The following is a 16870-nucleotide window of genomic DNA, read 5'->3' as shown; positions in this document are numbered from 1 at the left end:
GATTCAACATAAGACTTAACTTGCTGAGTTTCACTTCTTTTTTTTTGTCTTTTTCGTGACCGGTAAGGGAGCAACCCTTGGCTTGGTGTCGCCCGCACCACGCTCAGCCAGTGAGCGCACGGGCCATTCCTATATAGGATCCGAACCCGAGCAGGAGCCTCGCTGTGCTCCCAGCGCTGCACTCTCCCGAGTGCGCCATGGGGCCGCCCGAGTTTCACTTCTTAAAAATAAATAAATAAACAATACAGTTTTGAAAGCCATTAACAAATCCAACCTTCTCATTTCACAGATGAGAAAACAAAGACTGAGGAAAGTAAATTGATTTTTATATAGCCACATACCTAGTTTGTCACAGACCTAGGTCTGAATTTCAAACCCAGGTTTTATGACTAAACCCAGTGCTCTTGCCAATTGATAGCCCCTGTCTCAGGTTCTCCCCAGGGTCTGGTCCCAGAATTTCACTGAAGTGAGGCTACCTGGGTCACTCCCAACTGATGAGAAAGAGATGGGATCTATGGTCCCTGAGCCACAACAAACAGGAACCTGCTTGTTTGCTGACTCTCATCACTGGGTGAGAACTAGAGCTTACGTCTGGTAGAGAGTCATATAGGGCTCAAGAACGAAAAGAAGCGAGATGTGAAGTGGTGGCATAGCATAGAAGATAAGAGAAATAAACTCTGGTTCAGAACTTTGCATGCCTCTTAGCCTCAGTTTTCTCATTTATAAGATAGGGATAGTAATAGTGACTTCACATTGTGAGAAACGAATAAAGTAACATGTGAATTATATAGCATGATAATTAGCACAGAATTAAGAGATTAATAATTGGAGCTATCAGGGGTTAGTAGCAGCACATTCGTATCCAGGCAAATGCATGTTTCCTACTATTTTCATCTAGCTCATTTTTAAAAATACAAGCCATTTACCTACCACATGGTAGATTCTCATCAATATTTGTTAATATAGATGAGAAATAATAGATTAAATGGGATTTTTTATTAGAATTTTTATTGATCATCACATATTGTACACAAATACTGATAGATAATTCTGTACCCCACAAATATGTATAATCAATTTCTTCAATAAAAAATAAGTAAAATAAAAAAAGAAGTGTATATATGGAATTTTTTAAAAACTTCTATCACAAATGTATTTTCTACTGAAAAAAGTTACACTGCCTACACTATTTAGTAAAAAAATTCAGATTTTAGAAAGTTTTTATATGCTGTGTACGGCACTAATCTAAAGTGTTGCTGTAACTGAAATATCCTGTGATGTTGCCTAAATCAATATTCCCTTTGAGGAACTTCTGTGAAATTCATTATTATGTAAAACAACCCTTACAGCAAAGGACTTTGATAACCAATTTGCGCTTCAGTTTAAAGGATTATGGAAAACTCATTTAAATATAAATCACCTCAAAGAGAAAAATGTGATCCTTTTCCATCATATTATACCTTCCACTTTCCTGCAATGAATAATACCTTTCACATATCTTCTTGGAAGATCATCCATAAACCTAACACTAAAATTCAAAGCTTGCATTTTCTTTTCATGAAAGGATGTCACTTATTTTTGCAGTGTTTAAACTTTCCCAGTCATGAGACAGTTGCTTTTAAAGTGATACAGTCCTTTGATATTTGTCTTTCTAATTTTCATATATTAAGAAGTAAGCAGGGATGGGGGAAGAGGAACAGGTAAGGGGTCATGAAAACCAACTATAATGTATATTGAGAAATTAAAATTTTTTAAAAAATTAAAAATTAAAAAATTTTTTAAAAAGTAAACAAATTTACAGTAGTCCCCCTTTATCTGCAGTTTCACTTTCTGCAGGTAAATTACCATGGTCCAAAAATATTAAATGGAATATTCCAGAGATAAACAATTTATAAGTTATAAATTGTGCACTGTTCTGAGTAGTGTGATGAAATCTCACACCACCTGACTCCCTCTCACCTGGGTTGTGAGATATCCCCTTGTCCGGCATATCCACACTGTATACACTACCTGCCTGTTAGTCACTGAGTAGCCCTCTCAGTTATAAGACTGAAAAAATAATCATAGTACATACAGGGTTTGTACTATGAGAGTTTCAGGCATCCACTGGGGTCTTGGAACTATCCCCCAAATATAAGGAGGGCCACTGTATTTAATTTTTAACTTCATTTTCTTAGTAATTGTCTCCTGAATAGTATCCGTTTTAATAGAGAGAAAATGTGATCATTTTTTACATTTTTCTATATTTTTTTTATAAAAAGAAACCAGGTTTATATGGAAAAAGTTAACACTACATTATGGAAAATGTAATGAAATGCATTACAATTTATTAAAAACTACTCAATGCTTCCTTATTAAATGTAACGGGTACTCATTTTAATGCTTAATTAATTGAGGGCTAATTATTTGGTAGCTAATATTTACTCTTCATTATTACTCATTTACAAATCTCTCATTCTCAATTTACTATTAGTCATTTAATAGTGAAAATTCCCAGCTTAGAAGTAGTGGCAGGAAGGAGACGGAGAAGCAGGAACAAAACATGGGAATGCTACACAGCATGGAGCATGTCCTGAGTTCAAGTTTTACAGTATCATTTTTTTTTCTTTGCAGTGAATTCCTAAGCAGTCAGGAGTAATTACAATAAAATATAATTACAGTTTGATTCTCTATAACTTAAATTACTTCTAATATATGTTTGCTTAGTGTCCTGTCTCTTTGTTTGAGATTGTAAACTTCCTAAGACCAAGATCATGTCTCTGTTTCCTAACTCTACCCAACACCATATACCATGTACCAGGCATGACTTAGCAAGTCATTTAACTTCTTTAGGCTTCAAGACCCTCAAATATAAATGAGAGGAGTGGATTATGACCTAAAATGTATATTCCAGCTTTTAAAATTATTACTGTGAATGCTTTGTGCTTATATTATTTTTTTCCATTGAATAACCCAAACAACACAACTTCTTTGGGGATGTAGTGACTGTATAGATTATAGAAAATGACAAATAACACTTAACATCACTTTAGTCTACAATTATACCTCAGTCCTAGATGATTTTATTGAAAGAACCACAAAAAAATTGCCACATATGCATAGTACAATTTATGTGGTTTACTTAGTGATGTTAAATGACCAAAAAGGGTAAGAGGCTCAAGAAGGAAAAGAGCGAGTATCGTTCAATGGGCACAATTAGTGCATGGGTAACTACATTTTTCAAATAAAATCAAATTTTAAGCATAGACTCTTTGAAATGAAAAAGCACTTAAACATTATTTAGTTCAAGATTATTCTCAACGGCATGCCTGGTGCATGAGCAGCCAGTCTACTATGGACAGTTCCACTGATAACACTGGAATGTTACACCTAAGCATTAGAGAGATCACAAACTGGAGTCCCATAGGATAAATTCATCCTGCCCATCTGATTTGTATAACATGGAATTTTTAAAATTAAATGAATGTCCCAAAATTGGAACATTATAAATAAATATCAAAATGTATGACTTCTTTTGAAAAATCTGAATTTTTCAATACTGCTGCTCACGCTGTGCATGACATGCACTTTTCAGTTTGCTAACATCTTTATCCAGCCAGTTCATACATTTATGCTTTCTCCTTGGTCCCTGTTCATATTTGTGTCTGTGACCCCTATGGTAGGTTCTCCTTATACTAAGCCAAAATGTATTTTGCTTTCATTTGGTTCAGTTACCCTTTTTATGTTCTCTGAAATCAAACTTAATGTCTAATTCCTTGTGAATATGGAACAGTCAATTAAATATTTAAAGAGAGCTGTAATATTCTCACCCTCCAAAACCTATGAACAGAGAGGCAATATCATTGGCCCGTAGATATTCCCCTTAGCTGCGTTCAGATTTTGGTCATAGCATCTTTGAAGCCTTCTGTTGTCTAGAGAAATATAAACAAGTCCTTCAACCACTTCTCATGCACCTTGGTTTTGCCTCTTGAACCCTTGTCATCTCTCTCCTTTGGTCATTCTACAGTTTGTCACCACAGATTGTGGTACTCAGAATGGAATATGTTGCTCTATGTTATGATCTGACTGCTGCAGCCTATAACATGACTACTGTTTCTCTTCTGAATTTCTTGTGGCTATCATTGATGCTTCAGATTGAATTGGTGATGTTTCTGGTTACAGATGATGGATTGAACACATGAATTGAGCTCTGCTCCCTCCTGAAGCTTAAATCAATTATTAAAATAATTATAAAAATTAATTATTAAAATAATTACAGGGTTAAAAAAACTAGGCATAAAGATAATGGGAACAAAATTTTAGAAGCAGAGCAGTGGGTGGATAAGTGTACCTGACTTAGCATGCCCTAGAAATCTAATTTTAACCACAAACTCACAAAAGGCTCAGAATTGAAGGCATCATATTCCTCTGGGAAAAAGGCTATAAATGATTGGAAGTTTGTTTAGGAAACAGATTCCTATGTCACATTCCCAACTGTCCCTACTCTACTTTGACAGAAGGCTGGAGAAATTTCCTATAGAAAAGTTAAAACAGTGAGTCTTAGGGCTGGTATACACAGGAAAATTTGAGAGCACTTGAGAGCAGGGAGAGAGGTGAAGGTTTACACAGTTACTGTTCTCCTCCCCCTCGACTGCCACAACAGTGGCAGGATACTAGAAGAGTCTTCATCTGGGAACATGAGTAGCCTAAGAAGAAAGATTTAAAGATGCTGACATGGGGTCCCCCAAGGAAATGGTCAACCAGACCACACTACAGAAACCATGTCCCTCTACACTTACAAAGTTGCCAATCAATTTTTTATGCCCTAATGTTAATACGAACAAAAAAGAATCATTGGATAAGAGAAAACATTTAACATAAAAAGCAAGTACCAAAGAATGAAAAGAAATCAGAGGAAATAGAGATTTTACAGGAAGAATAAAACTTCAAAAAGAAAAAAGAAAAACCAACCAAACAAAAACACTACTGATAACACTCTCAAAGAGATAAAATAATTCACTGTATTCATAAAATAAAAACAAAAACTATAAAACTGTGTATTCAGAGGGCAGACAAAAGAGCTTTTAGAAATTAATAGCACAAATAAAAAACTCAATACAAGGGCTGGAAGACAAAATTAGAGAAATTCTTCAAGAAAATAAGGATGGAAAATAGGAGGGGAAGGATATGAAAATTACAGGATAAATATCTGAGTAACAGGGTTCCACAAAGAAAAAGGGGTAGGATTATCCCGAAGAAATTTTTTCAGGAAAAAAATAATACCAAACTAAACGACATAGTTAACCAGATTAAAAAGATCCACCTAGCACCCAGAGTACGGCATGAGAGCTGATGCACATCACAGCATGCCACTGTAGTATTTCAGAAGATGGGGCCAAAGAGAAGATCCTATAAGCATCCAGTGACAGACAGAGATGAAAAGAGAGAAAAAATAGTTTTTATTTAAAAAAAAAAAAAGAATCAGAAAGCCATTGGGCCTCTCAACAGCAACACTGAAAGCTAGAAGACAAAGAAAATATGTCTTGAAATTTCTAAGGGAAGGTTAATACTCAAACTATTAAATGTGAAGGTAAAGATTTTTTCAGATATACAAGATATCAAAAATATTTTCCTTCAAATCACCTATTAAAAGATCAAGTTAGACACATTAAAATTTTTAGTTTATCTGAGCATTCACCAATTCATGAATAGGGCAGCACTGTACTGAGGGTGGGTAGTGTTCCACCAAGGGAGCAAAACGAGAGAAACATTTATAGGTGCTCTCAGAAGCTAGACAAAGAACATATTTGATGGGTTGAAGTGAAAAATCCTTTTAGAAATTAGTTGGCAGTTTCTGAGAAAGTCCCTTGTTAGAGATTAGTTGACAGTTTCTGATTGGTAAAGTCTCTACTTAGAGGTTGGTGGGCAGCTCTGATTGGTTAAGCTTCAGATTGAGCTTTTCTAGGTTATGTCCATTCACTGAGTAGGGTTTCAGTTACTTACACAGGAACCCAAGGTGCTGGAGCCATTTCAGCCTAATGACCTCCCAATTAATTATTTTAATGCACTCTTTCCAAAAAAGTACTAGAAAATGTACTTCACCAAAACAAAATAGTAAGAAGGAGGAAAACATAGCTTTCCTAAAGCAGGAAATCCAAGGGTGAGAGGCAAAGAGAATCATCCAAAAGGCTGGAGGTAAAGGAGACCTGGTAAGAAATGAATCCAGATCAGAACTGTTCGAAGGCTCCAGAAAAGACCTTTCTTAAGACAACGAAATTGATAGAATAGCTAATAGATGGGGAAGTGAATTGGTTGAGATGAGATTTGTACACTTCCTTGAAGGAGGGTAAATTTGCATAAGTTCGTAGAGAGAAGTACATAGAGAGCTAATTAAAAAACCCAAGGCAATATTTAATTCTAAAGAAAATAAGATACTGTTCAGTAAAGAAAAATTATTCATTCTATATTAACAGCTTAGCTGCACAAAGTATTTATATAGTTAAAATTATGTAAAAACTGAAAATTGATCTAGTCCAATTTACTACACTACTCTCTAGACAGATGGAAAGTGAGTGGGGATTGTATAACCAATAACTGAATCCTCAGCTTCCTAAGATAATGTGAACAGATATTTCATAAAACTGATCAAGAAGTAGCAGTATAAACATGTTATTTAGAGATATGAGGGCACTGCTGTTTTTCATAACAAGCCTTGTAGAAATATTTGACTATAAAAATTAAATGTTTTTAAAGAAGAAAGAGATTGAGTTGTCTTTAGCAACTGGATCAAAGGTGTTCCAACTGCTTACTGGAGATGTCTTTGTGGCTATCCCTCAGACAACTGTAAAAGCAAAATTGCACTGGACACATTAAAAATAGCAAGGAAGACTTTATTTAAGACTATCACAATAGGGGTCAAGACTATTGCAACAGGAGATGGAGATTAAACTCAACTCTGCTAAAAGTAAAGGCAGGAGAATTTTTAAAAGCTAGAGTGAGCTAATTTAAAAGTATTGGAAGATGTAAGGAGAGAAGCTGGTCAATAAGATTTGGCAATCTATGTTTGCTAATTGGCTCTTACGGAAGTTAGGCTCTTACTCTCCCACAGAAACAGAGACAACAGCCTATCTTTCTCGATGATTACATGTCAAAGGGATGGATTCTAATTCTTAAGAAAAACATGCCTAGGTTGTAGAAGATTTGCATCTCAAATGGACAGAGAAAGAACTTACAGTTCCAAGTTTTCTAAAGTAAATGGTCTGAGAAAAGGGAGGTCTGGGACCTATAGTCAGGAAGAAGCTTATCTAAAGTTTACTCAAGCTGAGGGGAACATTAAAGCCACCTGGATAATAACTTAATCGCCAACTTTTGAAATCAAACTCTTTCACTCACTTTCTCATCTAGGTATACTCTTCTCTGTTCCTTTCTCTCTTACATCATTATAACATAAATCCTGTCAATCAAATTGCCAACCTCAACATTACCTTCTATTCCCCTTTAACCAGTACTGCCAAGTCTTACCTTTGATATCCTTTCACTCCACCCCCATCTCTCTATTTGCCCCAAGGCTACTGCCAATACCCAAACCATCATCATTTCCCACAGCTGTTATGCTCACCTTATCTTTTTAAGAACTTTAGCAAGGTTTATTTTATCGAGAATACAATTTACTTCTTTTAAGAGTATAATTCAGTGACTTCATAATTTGACTGAGTGGTAAAAGCATCACCACAAATCAATTAGGACATTTTTATCCCTCTAAGCATCACCTTTTAACTGGTCTCCCCGCTTCTAGTTTGTTTCCTCTCCAATTCACCTTCCTTATGGCAAAAAGATTTGTATTACTAAAACATCTAAGGCCTCAGACAGTAACAGAACAAGACTAGGTTCACATCCCACTAAAGATCTAGTTCAGTTTACTAGCTGCATGAAATTTAGAAAAGTCTTTATAAAATTTACGAAATAAGGAAAACAATACATCTTTCTCTTAAAATTACTGTGAGACAAATAAACACAATACCTCAGTAATTTTTTAAATGATTTATATTGAAATTTTGGTCACCTTAACAATCCATGTTGCTTTATGTGAACAACTTTGAGGTCATTTTTCTCTAGAATGTACTTATGCAATTGATATTTTAATCTAAAAACATTCATTCTATATCACTTTCCTGCCATTCATGTATGTGGTTGTTAGTAATACCATCCATAAGAAGTTGCTCTTTCTAAATGGCATTTATTGGAGTCATTATTTTAAACTCATATTATATGCAAGTGTTGTAACAGAATTTTTTAAAAATACTGTTTATACTGTTGTACGAAAACAGTGATTCCAGGATACTAGCTTGGCTGTAAAGAATAATGTTACTGTTTGTATCAACATTCTTTTCAACCATCTGCTAAGTACAATTCAGCTAGCAATTATCTAGCAATTAAGCCAGCATGTCAAAAATCTTAATTGCCAACTCAACCAATTTTCAGAGTTATATTAATGATAATAGCTATGCAGCAAGCTCAATTTAATAAAAATACTTAGAACATAAATCTCAACAATTCTAACTTGTTTTCTGAACCATATACTGCTTTTGAAGTGGAAATGAGATATGCAGAAAAAAATGTTTGAATATGAGGACTGAAACTTAATATCAAATTCTTCCCTTTCATGGCTTTTTAAATTCTTCGGTATTTTCCCTTAAACAGAAATATCTTTCATTTGCATTTCTTTTCTTTTGATAGTCTTTGTTTAGATAGAGCATGTGCCTCCTAACCAGACAGACTTCTTCATTCTTGAACTTAAAACTGTCTACTTATTGAAAAGATTCAATGCATTCTTCTGGTGTGTCAAATTGGGCGTTTTTTCCTAGAGATATATTAGAAAACAGCCCAGCCTATGGAGTCAGAAATCCTTAAATTGGAATTCCAACTCTTGGCGCTTATTTCTGTGTGACCATGGGCACCTTAAAGCCTACATTGTATAAAGGCAAAAGTTAATGGATGTTACACCGTCAGCACTTCATAAGCGCTCACATGCAGCCAATACAAACCTTTTGTTCTGTTGTAATCCATAATTATGTAGTATTAGAGATATATTGTAGGCATAAGCTGCTGGCTTTTGTTTCCTAATCAACTCTTTAAGAAAATAACTAACACTATCTCACTTCTCTGCTCACAAAACAAATGCTGTGATCACCCATCACTCTGACCTAACAAAGCCAACAAAGACTCCAAAAGATGCAAATGTTCAAATGCAACCCTCCTCTCATAAGCACTTAAAGGCTTAACATTTTATTTTTCTCTTGAAGATTTGTCAATAAAATTTTCTTCTAAGAAAATCTCAGATCCCACATTTCACTTTGACTTTATGATGAGGGGCTGTCATGTAGAATGTGGCAAGGAGGTGTCTTCCAACTTTTTTGGATTTGTATTTTTGCTACCATGGTGCCAAATTCAACTGTCACTGTGGCTCTCTGAAAAGAATTTAACACGCAGGCATTTATACTTACTATTTGATTCCGTGACAATTCATGCATATATTCAGCAAACATTTAATTTGTGTGTAAGTCTGAGTTAATCAACATGGATACAAAGAAGAATAAAAATGTTTCTGCCCCAAAGAAGCTTTAGTGGCAGAGATATAAATGCACACACACAAATGTACACATACACTCACACACTCACATTCACAATAAAAAATAAAAGTGATAAGTAGGAAAAGAATTATGCAGATAAAGAGATTATTATGAAGTTAAGAATAAACTAAATGGTATTATTCATTTCTAAGAGAAATAAAATTAGATGATTATTCATTAAAAAAATAGAACAAGTTGCTTTGTGCTTTACTATTTCAACAAGATAATTACTGGATCAAAAGTGCAAACTGTGAACCAACAGTTTAATAAACAAGATGTGCTGTCATGTGTGATTTTATTCATGGAATCTACCATTGTTTAGTGATTGTAATATTTCCAATTGTGATGATGACAAAATCTATGCTGACTATGTCTAAAACACAGGCTGATTGTATTTCTGTTAAACTCCTATGAATCAACTACCATTATAATTAAAGCTTTTTTTTTTTTTCTTAACCCAGGTAAAGTCTTCTAAGTGTTTAGGTTTCAAGTTAATGATTTAATGAATGAGGATAACTGATGGCTTTTTTTTTTGTATTCAACTGTATTAATACATCACTGACTTTGAAATACACCACCAGAGAAATTACATGCATGTTGTATGTTAATACAAAAAAAAAGGAGTAACTTAATATATGTGTCTGTCTAAACATAGAAATAAAAAGGCTATGCCAAAGCCAAAATCAAAAATAATCTTTCTAATGCATGATTCTTAAGGATTAGTAGTGATGAATAATTTTGACATGGAAAATTTGTCTATAGCAATCAAGTCATCAGCATAGATTCGATTCAATTCAACTTTGAGCCTTTTTGGATTGACATGTTTGTATGGTCTTTGCAGTTTAAAAAAAAATGCATCCACATGTTTTCCTCATTTGAACACACAACAACTCTCTGAATTAGATGTTACTTTTGTGCTCCTTTTAGAGAAGAAAACCACAGTTAATAAGATTAATAACTAGCAGAAGTGTGGATCCCAAATCCTTCGTCCTTTTAATAGCTTATATTATCTCTTCCATGTGCAAGGCATTCCGTGAGGGGTACAGAGCACATAAAAATTTTTCTTGATAACTGACTTGTACTGAGTTTACAAAAGATCAACATCTATATTATCCTCTTTGAGTGTGACAATGACCCTGTGAGGCAAAAGCAAAAATTTCCAGGAGGCTTAAACACTAATGAGAAAAGGATAAGAAAACAGTAGAACTAACTATAAGACAGCATTTGATCAGGACTTTGATTGATCAAAGGAGGAGCCAGGAAGATTAGGAAAGTCAGTTCGCATCCCAAAGGTAACTGAAACAAATTGATACATAAAGCCAGATGAGGACTATGCATCTTTAAAGTCTGGTCCTCCAGGGGATCTTTGAAAATGTGCTATTCTTCCTTTGCCAGAGGTTTTCTAGAGAGGAAAAAAAATGAACATTACTTTCAACATCAAAAAATGAAAGTTCTCCGAGAACAAATATTTCTAGAATCTTAAAGAAGAAAGGGATATGCCAGACCAAATGAATTTCCAGTATAATGTCAATCTTAAGCAAAAGTCCATGTATGTGTTGTAATGAAAGGATAAATATAATGACTGAAAATTGAGAAAGTCTGGCTTTAAGAAAGGTTAACAGATTCAGGGCATTTTTCACTATACAGAATAATAACTATCTCACACCTCCACTTCTCTCTCTGTTTTGAGGTGCCAGCACCACGGCTTGAAAGCCAGGGCATTATGAACAGCAGCTTAGTGATCTAGAGTGCCAAGAAGTGAGGGGATCAGATGATAAGTACAAAAACAACTGTTAGGAGGAAAAGTGGAAGGCCGAAATCAGAGTAGTCAAATCCCTTGTGAATGTCGTCCAAAGGATTGGCGACGGTAGAGGCAACAGAGCAGAACAAGAGATGTGATTAACGTCAGAGGATTCAGAACTTTTCAGTGCTCAAACCAGTCTGCGCATCACAGCTTTCTCTCAGTGCACGCTGGGCATAGGTGTGTGGGTTAGGCTAGGTTAAAGGTCCAGAATTGTAGAGAGCAATGACACATGGAAGGAAGATGATATCAATAAAACCTAGAAATTTTCAATAACAGGCAAACAGGGTGTTTTTGGTCTGTCTCCCTTGCCTAGTTTGTTGGCCTTTTAATCCTAGATTAAAGCAATTTTTTTTCTTTAACTCACTTTTCCCTGCTTAATTTAGATATAATTTTCTAGATTTAGAAAAAAAAAATCGCGGTTAAGTTTTACAATAACCACTTTGTATTCATCATAGGATTTTCTATGCTAAAAGTAATATAGATATCAGAGAAACGGAGAATTTATGCTGCCAAACTTACTTCCATCAGAAAACATGTACATGTATATGAAGATAAAACTATAGTGTTAAAAGCAGACTTCGCATACTCACTGCATTAGTTATGTTGTTATGTGGAGAAATTTGAAGTTAATAAGCTGATAGAAAAATATATAGCTTGTGTCTATACATGCAAAGTAGTGTCGTTCTTATTTCAACATATTCACAATAAAGAACATACCACCTCCTTTGTATGTGTAATAATACACTTGTGTAGTACATCATGCTTTAGAAAACATTTCCAAATATAAAGCTCTGTTAATCTTCACAGCAAACCCAGAGGTAGGTATTACTATGAATGCTTTTATATAGATGGGGAAAGAATGATTTAATTTCTTTAAATGACCTGACCAAGGGGCCAAAACTTAGACTCAAACCTAGTGTGTATAATTCCACGGGTAAGTAATGAAGCTGGAACTAGAATCCTGTCCTCTATACATCTGTCTTATTTTCAGTAAACTTTATTAATTGTAGAATTAAAATGAAAGAACACATAGGTATACATTTAGTTATAGAAGCAATTATTATTACAATTTTAAACAATTCATAGGAAAGGATATCTGCTTATTTTTACCTCGTATTTTTACCAGTTTATTGATTTACATATTAGTTATGTTTGAAAAGTTTTGTGCACAGTCAAAATGTATATATCAATGTTTATTTTCCTTTTAACTCACATGATAAAAAAGACCAGGAATGAATACCCAAACCTCTTTTAGCTCTATAAACAATCATAATTGCCAAAAAATAGCAACAAATAAGCTCAAAGTGTAACATATTTTAAAATTCAAAACAAATGATGGCATAATCATTGGATAAAATGAAAATAGTCACAATCAGTGAAAACTACCCTGCCTTTGAGATAGTCATGAACACATGGGAATAAGTTAGAAAAGGAAGAACATAAAATGATCTCATTTATTGAATATCCCGGTGCTTCTTGATGGTCTCACAGGAGATGAAAACCAACCATTAGGGGAAATAATTATTGTGCTATCAGCATAATTTCCATTTGGGAGATTTCTGTAAATGGAATGCACAGATCCTGCCAACTAGAGGGAATTCTATTAAGGTAGAGTGTAGCTTAATTGTTGAGCACTTATTATTTGCAAGTCACTATGTTAACATTTTGATTTACTATTCTAAAGCTGGAAAGTTTAGAAAATAGTTCTCCTAATTCTACTGATGAGAAAACTGAGGCACAAGGAAGGTTTATCATCTCAACTTTGCACAGTATCACAAAGGTACTAAATGATGAAGGATGGAGCTTGACTTTGAACCCAGCTTGTCTGAGACCAGAATTTATGTTCATAACCATTGCAGTTAACCACATCTGCCAACAAAATTTAAACTTTAAAATTTCAAAGGATCATTCACATAGACATGCCTGAAAGGCAACATCTACTTTTGTACTTTTTCTTCAGTGAGTTTTTTTTTTTTTTTTTGTCTTTTTCACGTAGATTTGAATTTGTCAATGAACTTTCTCCATCCTCCTTCCTGAGTGAACAATTTGTTATATCTGAATTTTGCCCTTTGTTTTTGTTCTATTTTTCCCTCAGAGAGAACATCCTTATTAGAAAGAACTATGTATAAAATAAAATAGCCAGAAAGATCAATATGTTTAAGTAAGCCTTTGTTTATGTATGTACTACTACCAGCTGGATTCCCTAATTTTTTGCTAATTCCATTAAAAATGAATATGCTTACATGTAAGTGCACATAGTTATATGTACCTAATTTACATGATTGAATAAATTCAACTGAAAACATACTATTCCTATCTTCTACACACCTGTAACAGTACACAGAGCTTACCCTTTCATTGACTGGTTTTTCATGGTTTATCCAAATGGCTCATGAGCAACCCAAGGTAGTAGTCATTTGCTTTTTCCCCCCCAGAAGCTCAGAAGAAGCAATTGGAAGCGAGTATAGAGCTGATCCAAGACGAATGTGTGTCAGAGAATGCAGACCACTCTACAGAAGAGCCTGCTGAAGGAGGGCCAGATGCGGATGGAGAAGAGATGACTGATGCGATAGAGGACTTCGATGAAGATGGGGGTCATGAGCTGGTAGGAACTAAACATTTGGTGTCCATACCCTTTGGGTAACAGCACTAGCATGTCAGCAATTCATCCACTCTAAAATAAGGATTGAATCATTTGGGGCTTATTTCTTTCTTCTATGCATATATTTAAGGGAACTCCAATATAGTGCTTTGCACATAATAAGTGCTCAATACTTTTTGCTAACTGAAAATATGAGGGCATAAATGAATGAACAACAGAAATATTATATGTGAGATTATGCATACCTAAAGTCCTGAATGAAAGATTAACTTTCCCAAATGCTCCATCATGAAAGGTGTCTTGCATTTATGCAATTACAAGTGAACTGCATATGATTATAGTATCCTGGTAACAAATGGCCATTTACTGAAAGATACATGGCTCCCTCTCTTATTTATTGGTTTCATTCACTGATGATAATTATCTATACTAGTCGCATGGACAACAGTCCTTTTTACCGGCTGCTCATGAAGATGAGCCATTGGTTTATGGCCAGCTCACCAGTTTCAATGTCTTTGTTGCTAATCAGTTTTTATGATTTAGGAGTTTAGCTAAGACCTAATATTTTACATTTTACTTTCCTAATATTGTAATCATTACACTGCCTATTTCCAGACATCTTTTCCTGCATAAACACACCAGGGACTTGGTAAATATATGCTGATGAGGATATTATTTCTCATACGTTATCAACCATGAAATTAAATATACTATCTCAAAGGACTTGACTAATAAAAATGATACAAGGGCAAGTATGTGTGTGTGTTTCCAGCTCTCAAATATCTATGGACTGATCATATTAAACTTGGCTTATCCAAGGTAATATCAAACTCCAGTTTGTTTTAATACTTATTATTACTTAACTAACTTTGCCATGGTCATTGAGGCTGTTGTTTTGGCATGGTAACCACTTTAGCAATAGTTTCAAAGACAGCTTAATTTTACAAAATTCTATATTGACTTTTAATATTCTAGTTCTTTAAATTTCATGGCACCTTCATTTAAATTTTTCAAACATGAGCTTTTAACAATCACCCCTATTTTCTACAAAAGTCTTTATCAGTTTGAGTGACTTAAATACCTGTTTTAAGAATTATATTGATTTCAGGAATCTATTGTAAAGGACTATAATGGAGGACAAACAAGTTTCTCTGCTCCTCCTTAGGCAGGGCTTGAATTTAACAGCATGATTTCCTCAACTCATTCTAATCAGACTTCCCTTGTCAACATTCCACTGGGACTTCTCTTGTCTAGCTCTTTGGAGGCCTCCATGTTACCATTTTCAATGGTTACCTCTCCATCATTACTTTTACTTCCCAGCTGAATTTTCCATAGCTGAGCACTCCCTTCTTCTGAGAAATTCTCCTAACTTACCAATTGCTCATTCTCAGTTCCCTGTGCTGGAAACTTTTCCTCCACACTCATTTTAAATACTGGAGTAGTTCAGGGCTTTGTCATAGACCACCCTCTCCTTCTACACATTTCCAAGGTGACTTTTTCAAATACCAGAGCTTTAAATATTATCTATAGGCCAAAGATTTCAAAATCTATATTCCTATTTCTGATCTCTTCCTGAAACTCTAGACTCAATTATTCAGCTGACTATCTATAATAAACAACTGAAATTTAATATCGCCAGAAGCATTCTTGATTTTTTTCCAGCCATCTTATTTTTTCCCTGTCTTCTTCATTCTGGTGAACAGCATCATCTTCCACATGGTTATTAAAACCAAAAGACTAAAATTATCTTTAACCCCAACTCCGGCCCCTGTTAATTTTACCTCCATATTGTAGCCCACAGCTAAATACACCTCCATCACAAGCACCCCACCTAAGCCACCATTCCTGCTTTTCAGATTCTTTGATGACATCTACAGTGGTTTTCTCAGTTCAGCTCTTTGCCCCATGCAATCCATTCTCCACAGGAGAATAAAATTCTTTATAAACTATACATTAGATAATGCCACTTCCTTGCTAAAACCCTTTCAGTGTTTTTCATCATATCTATAATCAAAATCCCCAAGTGTGTGAATGTAAATTGTGATGATCATGTGTGAAGGATGCAGGTAGAGAGAGAGAACTTTGAGAAGAGAAAGAGGGAAAGTTCCGATGCTGAGGAGAGAGGAGACTAGAGCACAGGTATATGCACTGGCCTTAGAAGGGAAAATGCTTCCACTGCAACTGATGGATGTAAGTCTGAGGACTTGGTGGCAAGAGTTTGAGGGAGTGGAAACACAAACTCTGATAAGTCACAGGGCAATGCAGCTGAGAGTGAGAGGGGGTGGGCAGGATAACAGATTTGAGGATTATGAAAAAGGTTTGAAAAAGCTAAAATGGAAAACATAGAAGATTACTAACTTGGAAAACATAAAGATAGACAGTGTTTGTAGCCAGTTGAGGCTAAAGATTAAGAATTAATAGAGTTGTATTTTGCAGACTTTAAAATATATCAGAATTACCTGGAGAACTTGTTAAAACACAAATTGTTGTATCCCATTCTGAGAATTTCTGATTCGGTATGCTGATGGGGATCTAGGAATTTGAATCATGCTGATGTTTCCAGTCTGGGGACCACAGGTTGAGAACTACTGTTATGAAGACATCAATCTGCCTGGCTATGGGATTTTCTCCATTGGCTTTTATCATCAGCCCTGGTGAAAGTACGGAGAAAGGAAACAGGTTCAGAGTTGGATTTTTGTCAGATAAGAATGAAGAAAAACAATAAATAAAGGGAGTTGAAGATATTGGAGAAAAAGAAAGAGAGAGAGAGAGAAAGAAAAGAGAAAGAGTGAGAGAAAAGAAAGAGAGAGAAAGAAAGAGGAAGGAAGGGAGGGAGGGAGGGAGGGAAGAAGGGAG

At 34.9% G+C, this 16870-nt stretch overlaps 1 protein-coding gene across 1 annotated transcript in view; it reads left to right on the top strand.

The window, feature by feature from the left end:
• Positions 1-16870, top strand: part of RALYL (RALY RNA binding protein-like) — a 198437-nt gene that overhangs the window by 149116 nt on the left and 32451 nt on the right. The window contains exon 7 of the mRNA XM_008582509.1: positions 13848-14017. Coding sequence (XP_008580731.1) covers positions 13848-14017 — 170 coding nt within the window. The remainder of the gene's footprint in view (positions 1-13847; positions 14018-16870) is intronic.

This window comes from Galeopterus variegatus, unplaced genomic scaffold (assembly GCF_000696425.1).
Source record: "Galeopterus variegatus unplaced genomic scaffold, G_variegatus-3.0.2 Scaffold2654, whole genome shotgun sequence".
Classification (NCBI taxonomy): Eukaryota; Metazoa; Chordata; class Mammalia; order Dermoptera; family Cynocephalidae; genus Galeopterus; species Galeopterus variegatus.
The sequence above is the reverse complement of the archived record's forward strand: the minus strand, read 5'-3'. Positions and strand labels throughout refer to the sequence as shown.